Here is a 17,900-nt window from a genome sequence, read left to right on the forward strand (position 1 = left end):
GGAAATGGAAGACATACAAGACCACTGATAATCTCCCTCGATCTGGGGCTCCACGCAAGATCTCAAAATGATCACAAGAACGGTGAGCAAAAATCCCAGAACCACACGGGGGGACCTAGTGAATGACCTGCAGAGAGCTGGGACCAAAGTAACAAAGCCTACCATCAGTAACACACTACGCCGCCAGGGACTCAAATCCTGCAGTGCCAGACGTGTCCCCCTGCTTAAGCCAGTACATGTCCAGGCCTGTCTGAAGTTTGCTAGAGAGCATTTGGATGATCCAGAAGAAGATTGGGAGAATGTCATATGGTCAGATGAAACCAAAATATAACTTTTTGGTAAAAACTCAACTCGTAGTGTTTGGAGGACAAAGAATGCTGAGTTGCACCCAAAGAACACCATACCTACTGTGAAGCATGGGGGTGGAAACATCATGCTTTGGGGCTGTTTTCTGCAAAAGGACCAGGATGACTGATCCGTGTAAAGGAAAGAATGAATGGGGCCATGTATTGTGAGATTTTGAGTGAAAACCTCCTTCCATCAGGAAAGGCATTGAAGATGAAACGTGGCTGGGTCTTTCAGCATGACAATGATCCCAAACACACCGCCCGGGCAACGAAGGAGTGGCTTCGTAAGAAGCATTTCAAGGTCATGGAGTGGCCTAGCCAGTCTCCAGATCTCAACCCCATAGAACATCTTTGGAGGGAGTTGAAAGTTCATGTTGCCCAGAAACAGCCCCAAAACATCACTGCTCTAGAGGAGATCTGTATGAAGGAATGGGCCAAAATACCAGCAACAGTGTGTGAAGACTTACAGAAAACGTTTGACCTCTCTCATTGTCAACAAAGGGTATATAACAAAGTATTGAGATAAACTTTTGTTATTGACCAAATACTAATTTTCCACCATAATCCTACAATGTGATTTTCTGGATTTATTTTCTTCTAATTTTGTCTGTCATAGTTGAAGTGTACCTATGATGAAAATTACAGGCCTCTCTCATCTTTTTAAGTAGGAGAACTTGCACACTTGGTGGCTGACTAAATACTTTTTTGCCCCACTGTATGTATGTATGTATGTATGAGAGAGTAAGAAATAAACTCTCAGACACTTTGGACCAAGTTTGTATTAATTTCCTTGCTGTTCTCGACTGTAGCTGCCTCTTGAGAATGAGACGGTTGCTTTCTCTCATCTTGATCAAGACCAAGGATCTGCAACATAAGAACAAGACAACCCAATGTTAGCTCACACCAGTGGTTTGTTAATACCACCTAAATAGATAAAGATTTGACACGATCCATGTCCAATTCATCTTTTTTATATTTTCACATTAAAAGAGCAAACTATCCAAGTCCTACCTAGTCTCGCGAGGCCATCCTTCCAAATCTTGTCTTGTTGACACAAATATTAGAAGTATGGAAAACGTGTATTTTGCATTTGAATGGAAACCCTGGCTGTTAATGCTCGCATTTGATTCGCTATTACATTTCCCCTCGGGAGAGGCATTTCCTTGTTTTTCCTACCATGTCAGGCAGAGTTTTAGAAGCCGATGCAGTGTTACTTATTTGTATCTTATGCTAGCTAGCTGTTTGCAAGTGGGGAATATTTTTTTAAGCACAACCTCCGTTTGGTGCTCTACCTACATGAAATATTTATTAAGCGGCTACATGTCACTAGTTCCCATCTACACTCCACCATATTCTAGTCCCTTTTATCGTCGTCTGAGGAGAACTTTCCCAGGCTTTCAAACAGAACGTGAAAAGCCTGAGCTTCGGAGGCCAAGTCCCACTCAGTTGTCACTCACCAGATGAGACGGGATGTCCAAAGGGGAGGAGATGTCGGTCTTGTACAGTTTCCTCTTGGTCCTCTTCGGTTTCACTGCTGTGTCTTTCTTTCGCTCTGTAGGTCTTCCACTTACAATCCCCATAACTGTCTTCACTATGGAGAGAAAGACCGTTATAAAATAGAATAACATTTTGGCAGAATGACTGATGTGTGTGCAGTACACTGACAACAGTGAAGGAGAACAGCCAAGTCTTGCTAACCTTTGCTTCCGAGCAGACTTGGGGAACTCTGGATGAAGTCTCCAATCATCTGGAGGGTTCCATCCTTTTTGCATTTCAGACTTGCTGGGGTCTGTTGCTTCTTCTGGTCTGCTTTTACACAGAGCACGGTCGGCGACTGTTGACATGACGTACACACAGGATAACCTTTACTAGTGGCTTTCAAATGAGTTATGAGAAAGATCAAAGTTGTAACATATTTAAATGTTTGTCTAGATTCTCTTCTTACCTGTATGTTCACTCTGTTGTCCCTCCTCAACTTTATATTCTTTTTGTTTTCACTTTCCACAGGGTCCTGAGGCACAGAGAGACCATTTTAGAATTTGTGAGAGGACACACACACACACACACTGTTGTATTACAATGAAGGGCTCAATTCGTCAGGCAATCAAGTCAGAATGATGCAGTCCTTTGATGAATGTATAGCATAATTGAGATCTTACATTCAAAGGGATCTGGTTAAATCTGTGTTATGGGCAATTCCATTGTTTGACATACATTTGACCCACACTTGGGCTCCCAAGTGGCGCAGTGGTCTAAGACACTGCATCTCAGTGCTAGAGGCCTCACTACAGACACCCTGGTTTGAATCCAGGCTGTATCACAACCGGCCGTGATTGGGATTCCCATAGGGCGGCGCACAATTGGCCCAGCGTCGTTCGAGTTTGGCCGGCGTAGGCCGTCATTGTAAATAAGAATTTGTTCTTAACTGACTTGCCTAGTTAAAGAAAGGTAAAACATGATTTATTTTTTTTACATTTTAAAGTGAAAAGTCTCAGCATCATTCAGTTACCGTGGAATTGCGCTAGTTTTTTCCAAAATAACTTTAAAAAAGGAGGAATTGCAACCAGGACCTTGAAATACTATCCAATCTGTCACGAGACCGGAATGTGAAGGGACTCAAGGGATTTTCCAGGTTCTCACACCTGTTTATAAACCCATTATCTGTTGGCATTACTCTTGTTTCTTTGGCACAACTCAATCCTGCTGAACAGAGAAGGGTGCTTTTTAGGTAGTTTCTCAGTTTAGCGAGAGAGGAGTGACATTGACCAGGTTTACATGCACACCAATATCCCATTATTATTCAGGATACGCAAGTATTCTGTTTGAGTCAACGCATATAAACATCATATCCTGTTTAAAATAACCCAAATAAGCTTGTATTCTGATTTTGAGAAACCCGAATAAGATGCTTGGGAAATTCGACGGGGTACTGTGGCATGTGAACATCTTATCCAGTTCGCTTTTTTTCAGCAGTCTAAGTAGTCTAAGACCTTTTGAAGTTCAGATAGAAAGAGTAATAGTTGGAATAGTAACTAATGTGGAACGGACTGTATGCCTCTGATAATATTAACTCCTGCAGAATGAAGTGCTTCTTGCAGTAAAATTAGAGACCAAATGTTAATTTGAGAAATACCGTGAGAAAATGCAAATGTACGCTTAGGGACTGTATTGTATAGGCCAATTTTTTTTTACCGTCATAAAAGCTGACTTAAAAAATAAAATAAAAAACTTTCAACCACAGAGTCGAAGACGAACTGAAATACTACCAGAAACATCCCAAATAGTTCACAGCTTTTCATTTCCTTAAAACAAACTGATGTCATTTCAACATTTTTGCACGGAAACATCTCCCCGGTACCTAAACGTTTTCGCTCTGCGAGAGAAACAGAAATGAAAGACAACTTTACCGATGTCAACTAGATTGTTGATGCATTCATTCTATTGATTTATGACATCATTCTGGTGAGCAAGGCTTTATTTTGTATTCTAGATCATCAAGTAATGACAAGGGAAACTGCATGTTTCTAACTATAGACTACATGGAACTCTTTCACATCAAGTAACTCAAGCTAGCAGTAAAATCAGATTTATAAACACTGATAAAACACCTCATGGCACAACGCGGACTGTAAAACCACAAACACATTGTAATACTGTACATTTTATATTGTAGATTTGTAGTGACAGCGTGGTGATGTAATAACTTATTGTATGATGCGTTGTTTTGTTTATGATGTAGGCCAGGGGTGTCAAACTAATTTTGTCGAGGGAGGCCCACATTCGTTCTTCAACGAAGTCCGGAGGGCCGCATGGAAAATTGGTTATATTTCCTATCCATCAAAATGTTTGTTTTTGTTGTTGTAGCTTTTGTTTCAGTGATTATTAGCGAGCTGGACAAAAAAAACTGTACGAATGCAGGTCCATTATCATTCCTACACAGTTTCAGTTTGGTTCTTGTCATTTTTTTTCTCAAACTACCCACGGGCCGGATTGGATCCCCGCACGGGCCAGATCTTGCTATACGTTCGACACCCCTGATGTAGGTGGTTAAGTTGTTGTTGTTATAAACCTGTTTGGAAACCAGGAAGAGTAGATGCTGTAAGAGTAGGTGCACGTTAACACCTTATCCTGAATAAGACCCGGGAAATGAGCAACTATCTGGAATACTGTGTGCATGTAAACGTGGTCACTGCCGTGTTTGTTATGCATATGCTGCTTGCTCTCTGGAAGGGCTGGGTTCTGCTGGGTAATACCCAGTCTGTTGAGATGTTCTCATCCTCTCACATACATGCACAAGCAAAATAAAAAAATGCAGGTCAACCCCAGGCTTTCCATGTCTAACATTTTGAGGAAGTGTAATGAGATTCAAGAGATATGCAATGTTATGGTTTTCAGTCAAATGAACTTGAGATCTACTGGACCTTATTTTCAGATATTCTATCTGTTATCAAACTCACATTTGATCTGATCTGTACCTTCTCCATCTCGTTGCTTTTTCTCTTCCTGGCTGAGCGGCTGATTTTGTCCTCTCCCTGCCTCCGGATGTTCAGCTTGTTGGGTTGCAGAGTGGTGAATTGGATCTCCAGCTCTGGTTTGGGGAAGCAATGCTCTCGGCTGCCGTCTGTGGACACCTCCGAGAAGTCCAGTTCCTGCCCAGACAGACAGGCCAACATTATACACACAGACCACAAAATATAAAATAGGAATGTTTTTTTTACACCCATAATGGGATGACTCCAGGGGCTAAAATGAACACCTGCCAAATGCTGGGAGATTTTTGAATTATCAGGTAAGATGTCTACTTCACCAGCCATGTTGGTGGGTGGTCAGGGCTCCACATTGTGAGCATTTCACTCGCATATGTGAATAAAAAGTCAAGTATGATCACATTTATAGCAAATTAAATGCTGCAGTAGCTGTTTTCAAAGTCTTTCTGTGCTGCAACACTGCCTGGCTGGGGGCTGTGCTTACGCACGTGAAGTGCTGAGACTAGGACTAAAGGAACAATTCATCAAAAGGCCACCTGGACTATTTACATTGACCCCCCCCCCCAGTGTTTTTACACTGCTGCTACTCGTCGTTTATTAACTATTCATAGTCACTTTATAAATTACCTCGACTAACCTCTACCCACGCACATTGACTCGGTACCGGCACCCCCTGTATATAGCCGCGTTGTTATTGTTGTGTAAATATTTTTTCTGTTACTTTCAGATTACATTTTTTTCAGTCAGCATTTCACAGTAAGGTAAAAAAAGAAAATCTACCTGCCAAAGTGGCTGGTGGGCCAAAAAGTTAAATTTAGGCCCTGGATGAGTCTATCCCTGATGTTGTGGCTGAAAAATGACAAGGAAACAGTCAACCACTCAGAATGGGAAGCAGCCCAATGATTCTTTGATCTATACTGACCTCTTGTGTTTGGAAGTTGGCGAGCTCCCTGAGTTCTCTCTCTTTGTCTGCTTTCCTCTCCTGTAGTTTCTGCATCTCTAATTTGAGGGCCTCGACCAGAGAGCCACTCTCCTCCCTGCTCTCTTCTTTCTCAGAGGGCTGCGTTGGCAAGGTCTCCTGAAAACAGAACCATTAGCATTAGAGGCGGACAGTCCTTATGGTGAGACATACTGTCAATTCCGCCTGTCAGAACTTCTCCCAGCTTTCCCTGCAACTACATATAATTTCATTGGAAGAATGTGATAAGACATAGGCTGGTAATATTCTGCTGAAGAGGTCTCTACACTACATCAGATGGATCAAAGATCATGCGACTAAGGCCTCCCAGAGTGGTGCAGCGGTCTAAGGCATCGCAGTGCAAGCTGTGTTACTACAGATCCTGGCTCGATACCAGGCTGTGTCGCAGCCGGCCGCCACCAGGAGACCCATGAGGCGACGCACAATTGGCCCAGAGTCGCCTGGGTTAGGGGAGGGTTTGGCCGGCAAGCATGTCCTTGTCCCATCGCACTCTAGCGAACTCCGTGGCAGGCCGGGCGAATGCACGCTGACACGGTCGCCAAGTGTACGGTGTTTCCTCCGACACATTGGTGCAGCTGGCCACCGGGCTAAACGTGCGTTGTGTCAAGAAGCAGTGGGTTGTGTTTCGGAGGACGCACGGCTCTCGACCTTCGCCTCTCCCAAGTCCGTACCGTACAAGAGTTGCAGCGATGGGACAAGACTAACCACCAATTGGATAACACCAAATTGAGGATTAAAAAAACGACAAAAAAGCGACTTGAATATAAGTGATGAGGTAAAAGGTTTCCAAAAAAAAACTAGACTGTCACAGAAACTCCAAAATGCTATTTCTGTGACCTTATTCTGTACTCATTTCATCAAAGGAAGTTCCCGCTGCACATTCACTGCCTACGCACTCAAACTCTGTTAAGTACTGCCTTTGACCCAGAGACACCATTACAAGCCCAGCAGTTTGAAAGCGTTCATTATTCAGAGTCAGAATGATCCCATTTACCTCTTCAGTCTGCAGCTGCCTACAGCGGAGCTCTTCTGAACACCCTCTCAAGAACTCCAGGGCCAGGCACGGACTCTTCTCCTCCTCTGGCCCATTGGCTACCTTCATCAGAATGGCCTTCTCTTCAAGCCACCTCTCCGACTCATACTGTTCATTAGACAGCTAGGAGGATATCAAAAGGAATGGTTACTTTCCTCACCACGTGTGCGGACACCGTCCCATCTCAGACAGAAAAGTAAATGGCTGGAGTTTCAGGAGGGACGTCAAGTAGTGATCTTACCCTCAAGCGCTCTTCGGTCCGTTGACATTCCCACTTCACGTTCTCGCACTGGCCGGGACAGTCGTTGAGGACATGAGAGGACTTGGCACCGTTTGTGTTTTTCTGTAGGCAGCCACCCTTCAAACTTGTCAGCTCTTAAATCCAAAATTGAGACATTCCAGACAAATCCACTTAATGTTTCTGAATGAAGATACATGTTGAAATCAATGGGGGGGGGTGGGATTCTACAAAAGTGTGTGACCACTCACCCTCACTTAAAGCCTCAATCTCTTTCATCTTGGCTTCCAGAATCTGCTCTTGTTCGGTCTGTGTTCTCTCCTGCTCTGTCAGTGCAAGACGCATGTCTTCAATCACCTTTTCCTTGGACTTTCCATGACTCTCCACCTCCTCCAGTTTCCGTTGAGCCTCTTCTAGTCTCTCTTGCAGAGCTCTGCACTGGGCCTCCATCTCAGCCAGCTGCTTCTCCAACTCTGCAATCTTCTCAGAGCTGCCTCCAGAGGCCTGCACCTGCACCTCCAGGTCCACGATCTGCTCCTTCTGGTGGCCTGCCACCTTTTTGAGGTCGGCGTAACTCTTCATAATTTTGTTTGAAGCCCCGTTCTCTAATTCATAGCCCTGTAGGTTAAATTGGGCCTCCGACCACTGTGTCTCTAGCTGGTTGCAGAGTTCCTCCTGTCCAGAGAGCTGCTCTCTGACCTGGTTGAGCTCCTGCTCCAGGTCAGCTATCCGCTGGCTCTTCTGAACCGACTTCTCCACCACGATCTCACACTGCCTCTTCATGGCATCTATGGTGTCATGGAACTTGGAGTTGTTCCTCTGTGCAGAAGAGACCTTCAGTTCCTCCGCATCCTTCCGGAGTCGTTCTGTTTCCAAAGTCAAGGATTCAATGGTTTGGTATTTTTGGTTTGATTTGTCTTTAAGACCCTTCGAGAGTGCTCTGGCTGCTTCTAGCTCCTCTGGAAGCTTGGCGGACCTCTCAGTCTGTTCGGTTAGTTCTGTTTGGAGAGTTTTCACCGAAGACTCCACTTTCAATGATGTCTGCTGGAGCTGGAAGATGCCGTTGACAAGAGCTTTGTTGTCTTTGGAGAGCCTGGCTGTCTCTTTCCTCTCTTTCTCCAGCGAGGCCATAACAGCTTCACAACAATCAGTCTGCTCCTCCAGATCATCGCTGAGCTTCTGGACAGTCTGTTCGAATGAAACCCTCTCACGTTTGAGCTCTTCAGCGACGTCATTCTTTATCTCTCCTTTGACCGTCTCCAACTTCTGAACCTTCGCCTCGTTTTCTTCTTTTAACTGTGAAATGGTCATGTCTTTTTGGCGACATACCACCTGGAGTTTCTCCAACTCGTCTGCCAGAATGAGACGCTCGACCTCAAGACTCCCTGGAGAGAGTAAAGGAGAAGGTCAAACAGATACAGAACTCTATAAGTAAATGGAAACATAAGGACTATTAGCCTGATACAAGAAGAAACCCTTTCATGTGTTTGGGTGGGGGGGGGGGGTGGGGGGGGGGGACTACCTTTCTTCAGCGCAGGCTGATCATCAAGATCTTCCAGGACATCTGCATGGCGTTTTCTGCCCTCCTCAGAACTGGGACTGTCCCGGCTCATACATTTACAATTCTGTTTCAAGCTCAGGATCTCCTCCTTGATGGAGTCAACCAAGGCCCTCTGTTGACAAAAACAGTGAAAGGGAATGCATATTATCATATACAGAGGTTCTGTGATGGATCATACTACATACACTTCAACTGATAACAAAGCAACCCCACATATGCCATTAATGCAGGTGCAAGTATGAAATAATTTACTTACATCCCTAGTTGAAGCATCACTATTCTGGTCCATTGCTTCCTGCAGCTTGGTTATCACATTGTCTTTCTCATGGCAGGTTTCCATTAAGGCCTCAAAATTCTGTGTCTGAGATTCCAAATTCTGCACGCAATCAAAATATGGAAAACCATCAAGTCTAACCCAACCTTTCATTCAGTGCTCATATGCAACAAAAACATCAGGCATCAATATCAAGCCAGGCTTACCTCCTTCGCTTCCTCTAGCTGTCCGCACAATGTTTTCATTTCAATGCTCATTTCGGCCATTTCTGTAAACAGAAGGAAAACACACTTGAGCTAAATACAGAATATTTATCATGATCAAATCCCACTAAGTGAGACACATTATACATACCATTGGTTTTGAGTTTGAGTTGCTGTTGGGTCTTGAAGAGCTCCTCTGATAAGTTGTCCACTTGCTTCATCAGGCTGGCCACAGTGCCAGGAGACTCAGGCAGGTCCACCAGGCAGGTCTGTGCAGCCTCCGCATCCCTCCTGATTCTAGCCAGGTCGTCTCGCATAGTGTCAACGATCCCCTCCAAGAGCCCTACCTTATCCTCCTGTGATGGAAAACAAAGATATCAGAACTAAAGTAATCATGCTATTCAAACAAGAACAGGTAAGGATGTTAGTGGTGAAGTTGTATTTTCTGCCAGATCTGATATTATGACCTGTGATCTGAATGAGACTTACCCTTGTTGTTTCCTTGTCACAAGAGACACTTGCACACTCGCTGACACTCTTGCCGACTAAATTTTTCAGGATTTCCAACCTCTTGTCCACTCGGTCCTCGGTGATCTCCCTCTCTTTCGCAAGACGCTCGCTGCAAGACAAAAACATTGTTCAGTCAATGCATCTACAGACAACAGCTAAGATTGACAGCTCTTTTAAAGAGAGGGAAATGCATTGACTCCTTACTTGTAATCACTTTCCATTTTGGAGAATAGCTCCATGAACTCGATGGTGACCTCTCCACGGATGTGAGACTCCAAAGCCAATTTCTCAGCTTCCTCCGTCAGAAGATTCTCCCTTAGTTCCTCCACCAGAGCAATTAAAATACACAACAAAATCAATATTTAACAGTCAGTGAAAATGAATTAGTATCACAACATATTGAATATGGACAAAACATACATTGCTGAAGTCCTCAAGTGCCATCTTGTCCTCTTCTCTCACCTCAAGAATGGTTTCCTCTGCCATTCCCTCATCACAACTTTCCTCTTCATCATCCTCATCTTCCTGCAAATCCTCCAGAGTGGTTTCCCAAGCCACCATGGAGCTCTTCCTCCTACTCCATAGGTCTTTGCAGTCAGCATTGTTGATGATGAGGGACACCTCCCTGGCAGATATCTTCGGGGCAATGGCAAGGACTGGTTTGATATTGAGGACCACCACCTGAGGCCATAAAGAAATAAGATAAATGAGCATTTTTTCCCACCTATATTACCAACCACAAGCTTCCGCTTCCTTATAAAGCTCCACCGACTGACCTTTTGGGCGACAGCAGAGAACTTGAGGACGTTGAGCATCTCGTCGTACATGGAGGCGCATTGGTTGATGTTGACGATCATGCAGGCTTTCCCTCTACCAGAGAAAAAGCCCTGGAGGTAGTGTGTGAGCTTGCTCTCTCTGAAGGGCACATGTTGTCGAAACCTGGAAGATATGTACATAAAAGGAGCATTATATTGGTTTATTAGAAACAAACACACAGTCAGTGTGTGTAAAAGCCTTAATCTCTACAGGTCAAATACTCACTTGGCTTGTTGGTTGAGCCTCAGAGTGTTGATGCATTTGCCCAGAATCAGCAATGAGGTGTTGATGTTGCCAGCCTCTTTTAGTTGCACTCCTTTATTCTGAGTCCTTCCACATCTCTCCGATCCAGCCAGATCACACAACGACAACCTTAGACATAACACACAACCATGAATAAAAACAGGACAAACTGGAGAAGAGCAAGGGGGAAAAAAACACTGAATAACTTGGTCACATACTCGCTAATTGTGTGGACTCTGGGTACACCAACATCTTCAATACGCAAGATCCGAATGGAGAATATGCTATGGCTTCTGCTGGAGACGTTGTTGAGCTTCGTGCAGGAGAAACTCTGGTTCTTCTTTCCGATCTTCATGATTTTGTACGCCTCCTCGAAATTGTTTACTTGAACCCACTTTAGAGCTACAAGAGAAACCATGTATGTTCTGTATGAACTGAAATCCCATAGCATCTAGACTAATACCTCACATATTCAATCAAAGGGATATTACCTTTCACAAAGGTGTTGCCATTGATGTCCTGGGACAGCCGAAGGACGGTTCTCCTATGTGAGCCATTAGGAATGGGCTCCAGTAGGTCGTGGATATTCTCATTGTAGATTTCACAGAAGGACACCCACACAGAGTATTTAGTGTGGGAGTCCACATCCAGGCAGAACCTGTCTCCTTCCCCCTGATCACTGACATCGCTTAAGGAAGAACCTGTCAATCAGACAACAAATCTTACATTGATATAACAACAGTGTCAATTAAAGTGTTTATTTGGTGTCAAATTGAGTATCAAGAAATTCTCAAAATACATAGCTGCTGTACTTAAAATATTCAATGCCCGGAAAAAAGTTTCTTACCCTCCAGTATTGTTGACCTGCAAGTGGAGCTCATCGTACTTTTCAGAAAACCACTCTGAAGAAAAGAAAGATGGAAAGAAAGTAGTCAGACTCATGTACATTTCAGAGAGAAAGCAAAGTGGGCATTCTGCTTGAGGTTTTACTGGTAAACCTCACCTCCTTTGACAGTCTCAAGAGGTTTAGCTTATTTGTAGTCTCTTCATCCTGCTGGAACTTTGTGAGCCTGGTGAAGTCTCTGCATCGATGTGGTTTGATGTCGTTCCGCGTGTAAACTCTGCCCTCAATGCTGTTGAAGATCACGTTCAACGACCTTGGCAAAATTCCACCATCACTCTCAGGGCCTGGAAGTAAAAAATAGATTAAGGGTTAAAAAGGCACAATGCCAAAAGTGTTTAACATGAAGCTGTATCTGTCACACAATTTTTTTATTGTGGTGAGCGACGGGTATGAAACAGAGGTCAAAGTGCACATTGGAAACATGCAACAACAAAAAATAATAATAATAATTTTTCAATAGATTCTGACCGAGTAATGTGAATGTCTTCCCAGCGTTGGTGACTCCATATGTGAAGACAACAGAATTCCCTCCTTCTAGAACATCCCTTACCAGACGTTTCACTGTGCCATCAAACATCTGCCTCTGTGTAGTGTCAGGGCCATACACCTGGCATGGATGGGGGGGGGGGGGGGGGGGGTAAAGAAAAATGTCCACACTAATTTCTTAGAAAAAGTACATCTTTACAAATAGCTACTAATCAAACAGCCAGCGAAGGCCTTACCTGGGTGAACTGAAATCGTTGGGCTGTCTGAGAGACTGGTTTGTCACCGTCTGAGTGACTGGTTTGTCGTCTGGTTGATAAAGAGGTCCTAGGTGCCCTGAGTAAAACGGTGTCTGGTGGTTCCATGGAGACACATTCCTAGATTCAAACGGAGGAAAAGGAGTATGTACCACAGCATTCGGATCAATCATAATGCTCCTTAGTATACTGAATGTGTGTCATGGGAAAATACCTGAGATTCACCACTTTCATTCTCTTCTGCGGTAAAGGGACGTATCCTGAGGTAGGCCCGCAGATGCTCTTTCTCAAATGATACAGAATCCTGTAGGCAGATAAGTAGACAGCATTTTATTTGGATTTAGTTAAAAGATGAAGCTATGAAACAAATTCCTACATCTAGCTATATAGCATAACAAGTTAACTCGACACATCAAGAAACCAACCTGTGGCATAGCAGATGGAATTGCACAACAATCAGCAAACAAATTCTCTCTCAAATCCTCAACCACAATCGGTCCCACTTTCGCTGGTTTCTTGTCCAAACACGTATCCATCACTCTAAAAGACAGACATTTTACATTGCTTATGATGTCCTTTACTCTGATACAAGAATTTCGCTACACCCGCAATAACACCTGCTGAACGTGTATGTGACAAATAAAATTTGAATAAGCTAGCTAAAGGCTAGCCGTTAGCTAAACTAGCTAACTAACGTTGCGTCACTGGAAAGACGACATAACGCGTTGGCTTAGAGAGTCCAAAGGTTATGCACCTATCTTTTGTAGCTATACTTATAAAAACGTTGAAATACTATAATAACTGACATACTGTGTATTTTTATTCACACAAACATTGATCTGCAGTCCTCTCGATCTGGTTCCAAACAACCTGGCCGGTATAATTTTCAAACTGGACCAATCAGACAGCATGCTGCAAGCAACAACCGGATGCGGAAATATAAAAGACGACATATCCCATAAGGCATTTCAATTAACTCACTGTCGACATGCAAGTTTAAAATTATACACATGGAAACATGGCTGTGTTTATGGATTCGAATATTAGCTACACAACCGATAAAAAACGACTTCAGAATGTTCAGAATTGCAACAGCAGCACCGTAACTATGTTTGAACCATTTGCATAACTGTTTAATTAGCACAAACCTTTATGCATAAAGCAGACCATGGCTGCCTGGATAACGTTATGTTAGCTAGCAGCTCACCGTAACTAGCTATGTTTTTATCTTGTTCTCATTTGCAAAACTTAAGCTAACACTAACTTCAGATTCGTCTTTGCTAACGTCTACGCGCTAGTTCATCGCTTGAGGCAACCCTCAATATGTCGTCGTACGATGGACCAGAACTAGCTGAAAGATGTCTTGATTGATTTGCTAATCAAGTACTGTAACGTTTTCATGTTTTAGTTGGATACTGCACAGTTGCCATCAATTATGTGGTTAATTTGCAACAAAAGAAACAGGTAGGCTCGGTGTTCCCTGTTTTATAACTCGCCACGTCAAGAGAGCTGTCCTCCCCTTTGTTAATAACATTTGTTTGCTTATGTTTACAGGGAATTGGCCAACCAAAATGTGTCTCAGAACTGTATGATACATTTCCCGTAGTGCAGGTAATGTTGATGTATAAGGTAATATTTTTTCACGATGATAGCTATCACATTTCTCCATGCAGTGGGATAATAACTAAATATATTGTTTTTTGCACAGGGTAAATCCAGAACAATCAAGGTTTTAAACCGACTGACAGTTGTGGCCTCAGACCCATCACACTTTGAGTCCAATATACACTACAAAACCATTAGGAACACCTTTTGTAAGGAGTTGACCTCTTTTGCCCATAGAACAGCCTCAATTAGTCAGAGCATGGACTCTTACACAAGGTGTCAAGCGTTCCACAGGAATGCTGGCCAATGTTGACTCCAATGCTTCCCACAGTTGTCAAATTGGCTGGATTTGGGTGGTGAACCATTCTTGATACACACGGGAAACTGTTGTGTGAAACCCAGAATCATTTCAATTCTTGACACTCAAACCGGTGTGTCTGACACCTAACGTAAACTCACCCCGTTCCGTATAAATGTGTGCAACCACGACATTCAAAAGAGGCTGCAAAGAAAACTGACTTCAAAATCTGGGGTGTGAACTACGTTTCTATTCAGGCGTTGATCGACATGGTAATGGCTCTATAGTATTGGAGAAAAGTTGAGAACTGACCCTCCGTTACATCGTGACGTGTCATGTCGTAACGTACAGCACGTGTAAAGCAACTATTTCTGTCTTACAATCTCTCCACCAGGTGTAGCACTTCTTTCATCGTTTAAAAACAAGAAAGGGACAGGGTAAGGGGGGGATACCTAGTCATTTTTTGCGTCGTCACTGTAAGCGATCATTACTCTCAAAAGACAATGTTTACTTCTGAAGATCACTTTAGCACTGCCCTAAAAACCCGATTTCAAATTCGACACAAACCTTCAAATAGGTATGTAATGACCCATTATATTAACTCTTTATAGTGTTTTATTTACATTTTAGAGGCGATAAGGTGATAAATTGGACAGATCGAGTGACAAAAGGCCGTTTTCCCACAGGTGATCTCTCCTCACTATCACGCATTAGTTTCGCTTCCCCACCCGCCATTTTTAAAAAGACCCGATGGGGCTCATTGCCTTCTTGAATTATGCAGAAACGGCCAGCGTGAAGGTCATGTCATTTATTTTGTTGGAAAGGGGAGAAATTGTGCTTTACTATGGTATTAACATTACAATTGATCTGGAAGTATTATGTTTTTGGGGCGCTAAAATAAGGTAAATTGTATGGACCAAGGCGATGTACAAAAGTGAGTGAGTTTACGTTACTACCATACCCCATTCAAAGGCACATATCTTTTCTTGCCCATACACCCTCTGAATGGCACACAAACAATCCATGTCTCAAGGCTTAAAAATCCTTTTTTGACCTGTTTCCTTCCATCTACACCAATTTTAAGTGAATTTAACAGGTGACATCAATAAGGGATCATGTCTTTCAGCTGGTCAGTCTGTCGTGGAATGAGCAAGTGTTCCTAAGGTTTTGTATACTCTGTGTGCAGTAGAAGTTTAAACATTTGATGACAGTATTCATATTGCATGATTTTTCAAATAATATCTGTCCCTTCCCAGAGACCAACTGCAGAGTACGAAGCTTATGACTTAGTGGCTGTCTATCCTAAAACAGAGAAGTTGTTTCATGTAAGTACATTTTTCAGCATCATTATCCACTACTGACAATGTATGTTAGGATAACCTTCTGCTCATTTTGGTGTTCTACATGTTTCAATAGGCAGCTTGCATGACATTCGATGTTGACATCATCTGTGTAGCAGTGACAGAAAAACAACCCTTCTCCAGTAAATGGGGTAAGTATGTATACAGTGCCTTGCAAAAGTATTCACACCCCTTGGTTTTCTTCACATTTTATTTTTACAGTGGGATCAAAATTGATATTTTTTTTGTCAACAATCTACACACAAAGTACTGTCAGTGGAATTATTTTTTTTATTTTTTAGATAAATTCATAACTACAATATAGTCATTGCATCAGTATTCATCACCTTTGTTTTGGCTAGCCTAAATTAGTTCAGGAATAAAAATGTGGCTTAAAAAAATCACATTATGTTACATGGACTATGTGCGAAATAATAGGGGTTGACATGATTTTTGAATGACTAACCCTTCCTCTGTCCCCCATAAATACATTTGTAATATCCCTCAGTCAAGTATTGAATTTCAAGCACAGATTCAACTACAAAGACCAGGAAGCTTTTCAAAAGCCTCATGAAGAAGGGCACTAAGGTTATATTGCAAAGGAATACACTTTTTGGCCTGAATGTGAGGCCTTACGTTTGGGGAAAATCCAACACATCACTGAGTAACTGCCTCATTTTCAAGCATGGTGGTGGCTGCATCATGGTATGGGTATGCATGACATTGGCAACTATTGGGGAGTTTTTATAGGATAAAAAGAAACAGGGTGGTGTTAAGGACAAGCAAAATCCTAGAGGAAAACCTGGTTCAGTCTACTTTACACCAGAGACTGAGAGTTGAATTCACCTTTCAGCAGAACTATAACCTACAACACAAGGCCAAATAATGTTCCTGACTGCCCAAGTTACAGTTTTGACTTATCTGCTTGAAAATCTATGGCGAGACATTTTAAAATGGTCCCTAACATCTTGACAGAGCTTGAAGAATTATGAAAAGAATTATGGACAAATATTGCACAGTCCAGGTGTGAAAAGTTCTTATAGACTTACCCAAGAAGACACAGCTGTAATCGATGCCAAAAGTGTTTCTAACATGTATGGACTCAGAGGAGCTGAATACTTATGCAACAACTATATTTTAGTTATATCATATACTAAATATAATTTTTCTTCCACTTTGACATTAGAGTATTTTGTATATCCAAGGGGTCTGAATAGTTTTTCAAGGCACTTGTCAGTATTTGAATTAACAACTTATTTGGTGACTCACTTGCTTTCTTTTGGTTGGAGTGGATACCTTTTTTTTTTCTATAGTAAAAGTGATGTAACTTATTCTTGTTGAAAGAGGTGTGTTCTTTGAAATAAGTTACGCACCTGCAATCCGAGACTCCACCATGAGAAGATACACCATCGCACATTCCATCAGTCTCGTGGAGATGTGCAAAGGAAAGGTAAACAAATACACCCCATCGCGGTTCATTGTTCACCTGTTAATCCACCTGCCATTTTCAAACGGTGCGTGTAACCGCAATGTTTTCTTTCAATTAGAATGTAACTGTGACGAGCGGGGCAGAAAAGGTACGATCGAAATGAGATTGTCACCTAAGAGGGTAAGACTATCATATGAACCTTGAGCACGTTAACATCATCCTGAAATGAACTTTACTAATGTAAATGTGTCTTGTGTCCCTCCTCCTTGTTCAGTCCCTTGAGTTGAGGGGACCCTACGACATTGGCAACTTGTATCCTTACATTACCTTCTACAGTACTTGATGTAGGCTACTAGAATAGAGTGCAGACTTATGCAGGTGTGATGAGGCCAACCTGTGTCCGTGCTGTTGTCCTGAATGAGGTCCAGAGGCCTACTTTTTGGCCTGGCAAATCTGCAATCTCCTCCAACTGTCGCGCTGTCCACTTACATGGAGGTGAATAGGCTGCTGTTTATTGGTCAATCGCGCTGAATATGTTGTGTCAAATCACAAATGTTATCTTCACTTGGGCTACTCACTGTCCCGTTTAACCATCTATGGAATGTTATTTTTTTGTAATTTATCAAATAACAGTCATTAAACTATATTTACTACATGTTGATCAGTCTCAAAGCAGAATTTGTGGCACAAGGGAACCAATTAATGTACTGTGTTGTCATTCCAGAAACAAGAAAGACTGCCTTGGGTATTGTACACACTATGAAGAAAGAGCAGCCATTGAGAGACAGGAGGATGTTCCAGCCTCAGAGGGCTAAGATTGAGACTGCATAGTAGAAAGTAAAATACTTTCGGATGAATAGAGAATGTGTTTATGTAAATGCCCTTTTAGACAA

At 42.6% G+C, this 17,900-nt stretch overlaps 1 protein-coding gene and 1 pseudogene across 5 annotated transcripts; one reads left to right on the forward strand and one right to left on the reverse strand.

The window, feature by feature from the left end:
• Positions 1-990: 990 nt before the first annotated feature.
• Positions 991-13,242, reverse strand: LOC110491398 (kinesin-like protein KIF20B). Of its 5 annotated transcripts, none has more exons than XM_036946238.1 (27): positions 13,146-13,242; positions 12,761-12,875; positions 12,550-12,639; positions 12,318-12,455; positions 12,064-12,202; positions 11,695-11,879; positions 11,539-11,593; positions 11,183-11,392; positions 10,910-11,093; positions 10,674-10,820; positions 10,409-10,571; positions 10,095-10,313; positions 9,837-9,955; positions 9,612-9,741; positions 9,274-9,478; positions 9,126-9,187; positions 8,902-9,021; positions 8,607-8,757; positions 7,336-8,469; positions 7,088-7,221; positions 6,808-6,969; positions 5,757-5,912; positions 4,805-4,996; positions 2,293-2,358; positions 2,046-2,181; positions 1,805-1,938; positions 991-1,211 (listed from the first exon to the last, which is right to left on the reverse strand). In XM_036946238.1, the coding sequence occupies exons 2-27, from the start codon at positions 12,869-12,871 to the stop codon at positions 1,104-1,106; spliced, it is 4,650 nt and encodes a 1,549-aa protein (XP_036802133.1). In that variant the 5' UTR covers positions 12,872-12,875; positions 13,146-13,242; the 3' UTR covers positions 991-1,103. The 5 variants fall into 5 exon arrangements, with proteins under 5 accessions (XP_036802133.1, XP_036802131.1, XP_036802135.1 ...); XM_036946236.1 differs by having other exon boundaries at positions 9,837-9,961; XM_036946239.1 differs by having other exon boundaries at positions 992-1,211; positions 4,823-4,996; positions 9,837-9,961.
• A 1,580-nt stretch (positions 13,243-14,822) lies between these two features.
• Positions 14,823-17,889, forward strand: LOC110491400 (annotated as a pseudogene).
• Positions 17,890-17,900: the final 11 nt, after the last annotated feature.

This window comes from Oncorhynchus mykiss, chromosome 16 (assembly GCF_013265735.2).
Source record: "Oncorhynchus mykiss isolate Arlee chromosome 16, USDA_OmykA_1.1, whole genome shotgun sequence".
Classification (NCBI taxonomy): domain Eukaryota; kingdom Metazoa; phylum Chordata; class Actinopteri; order Salmoniformes; family Salmonidae; genus Oncorhynchus; species Oncorhynchus mykiss.

What these genes read in the sequence shown, in the direction of transcription:
- LOC110491398 (XM_036946236.1), bottom strand. Translation starts at nt 12,871, where the DNA reads ATGGATACGTGTTTGGACAAGAAACCAGCGAAAGTGGGACCGATTGTG. An exon ending in AACGATTTCAGTTCACCCAG is followed by an intron (nt 12,203 to 12,317) that starts GTAAGGCCTTCG and finishes CATCCATGCCAG; the next exon opens with GTGTATGGCCCTGACACTAC. An exon ending in AGAGTCCACACAATTAGCGA is followed by an intron (nt 10,821 to 10,909) that starts GTATGTGACCAA and finishes GTTATGTCTAAG; the next exon opens with GTTGTCGTTGTGTGATCTGG.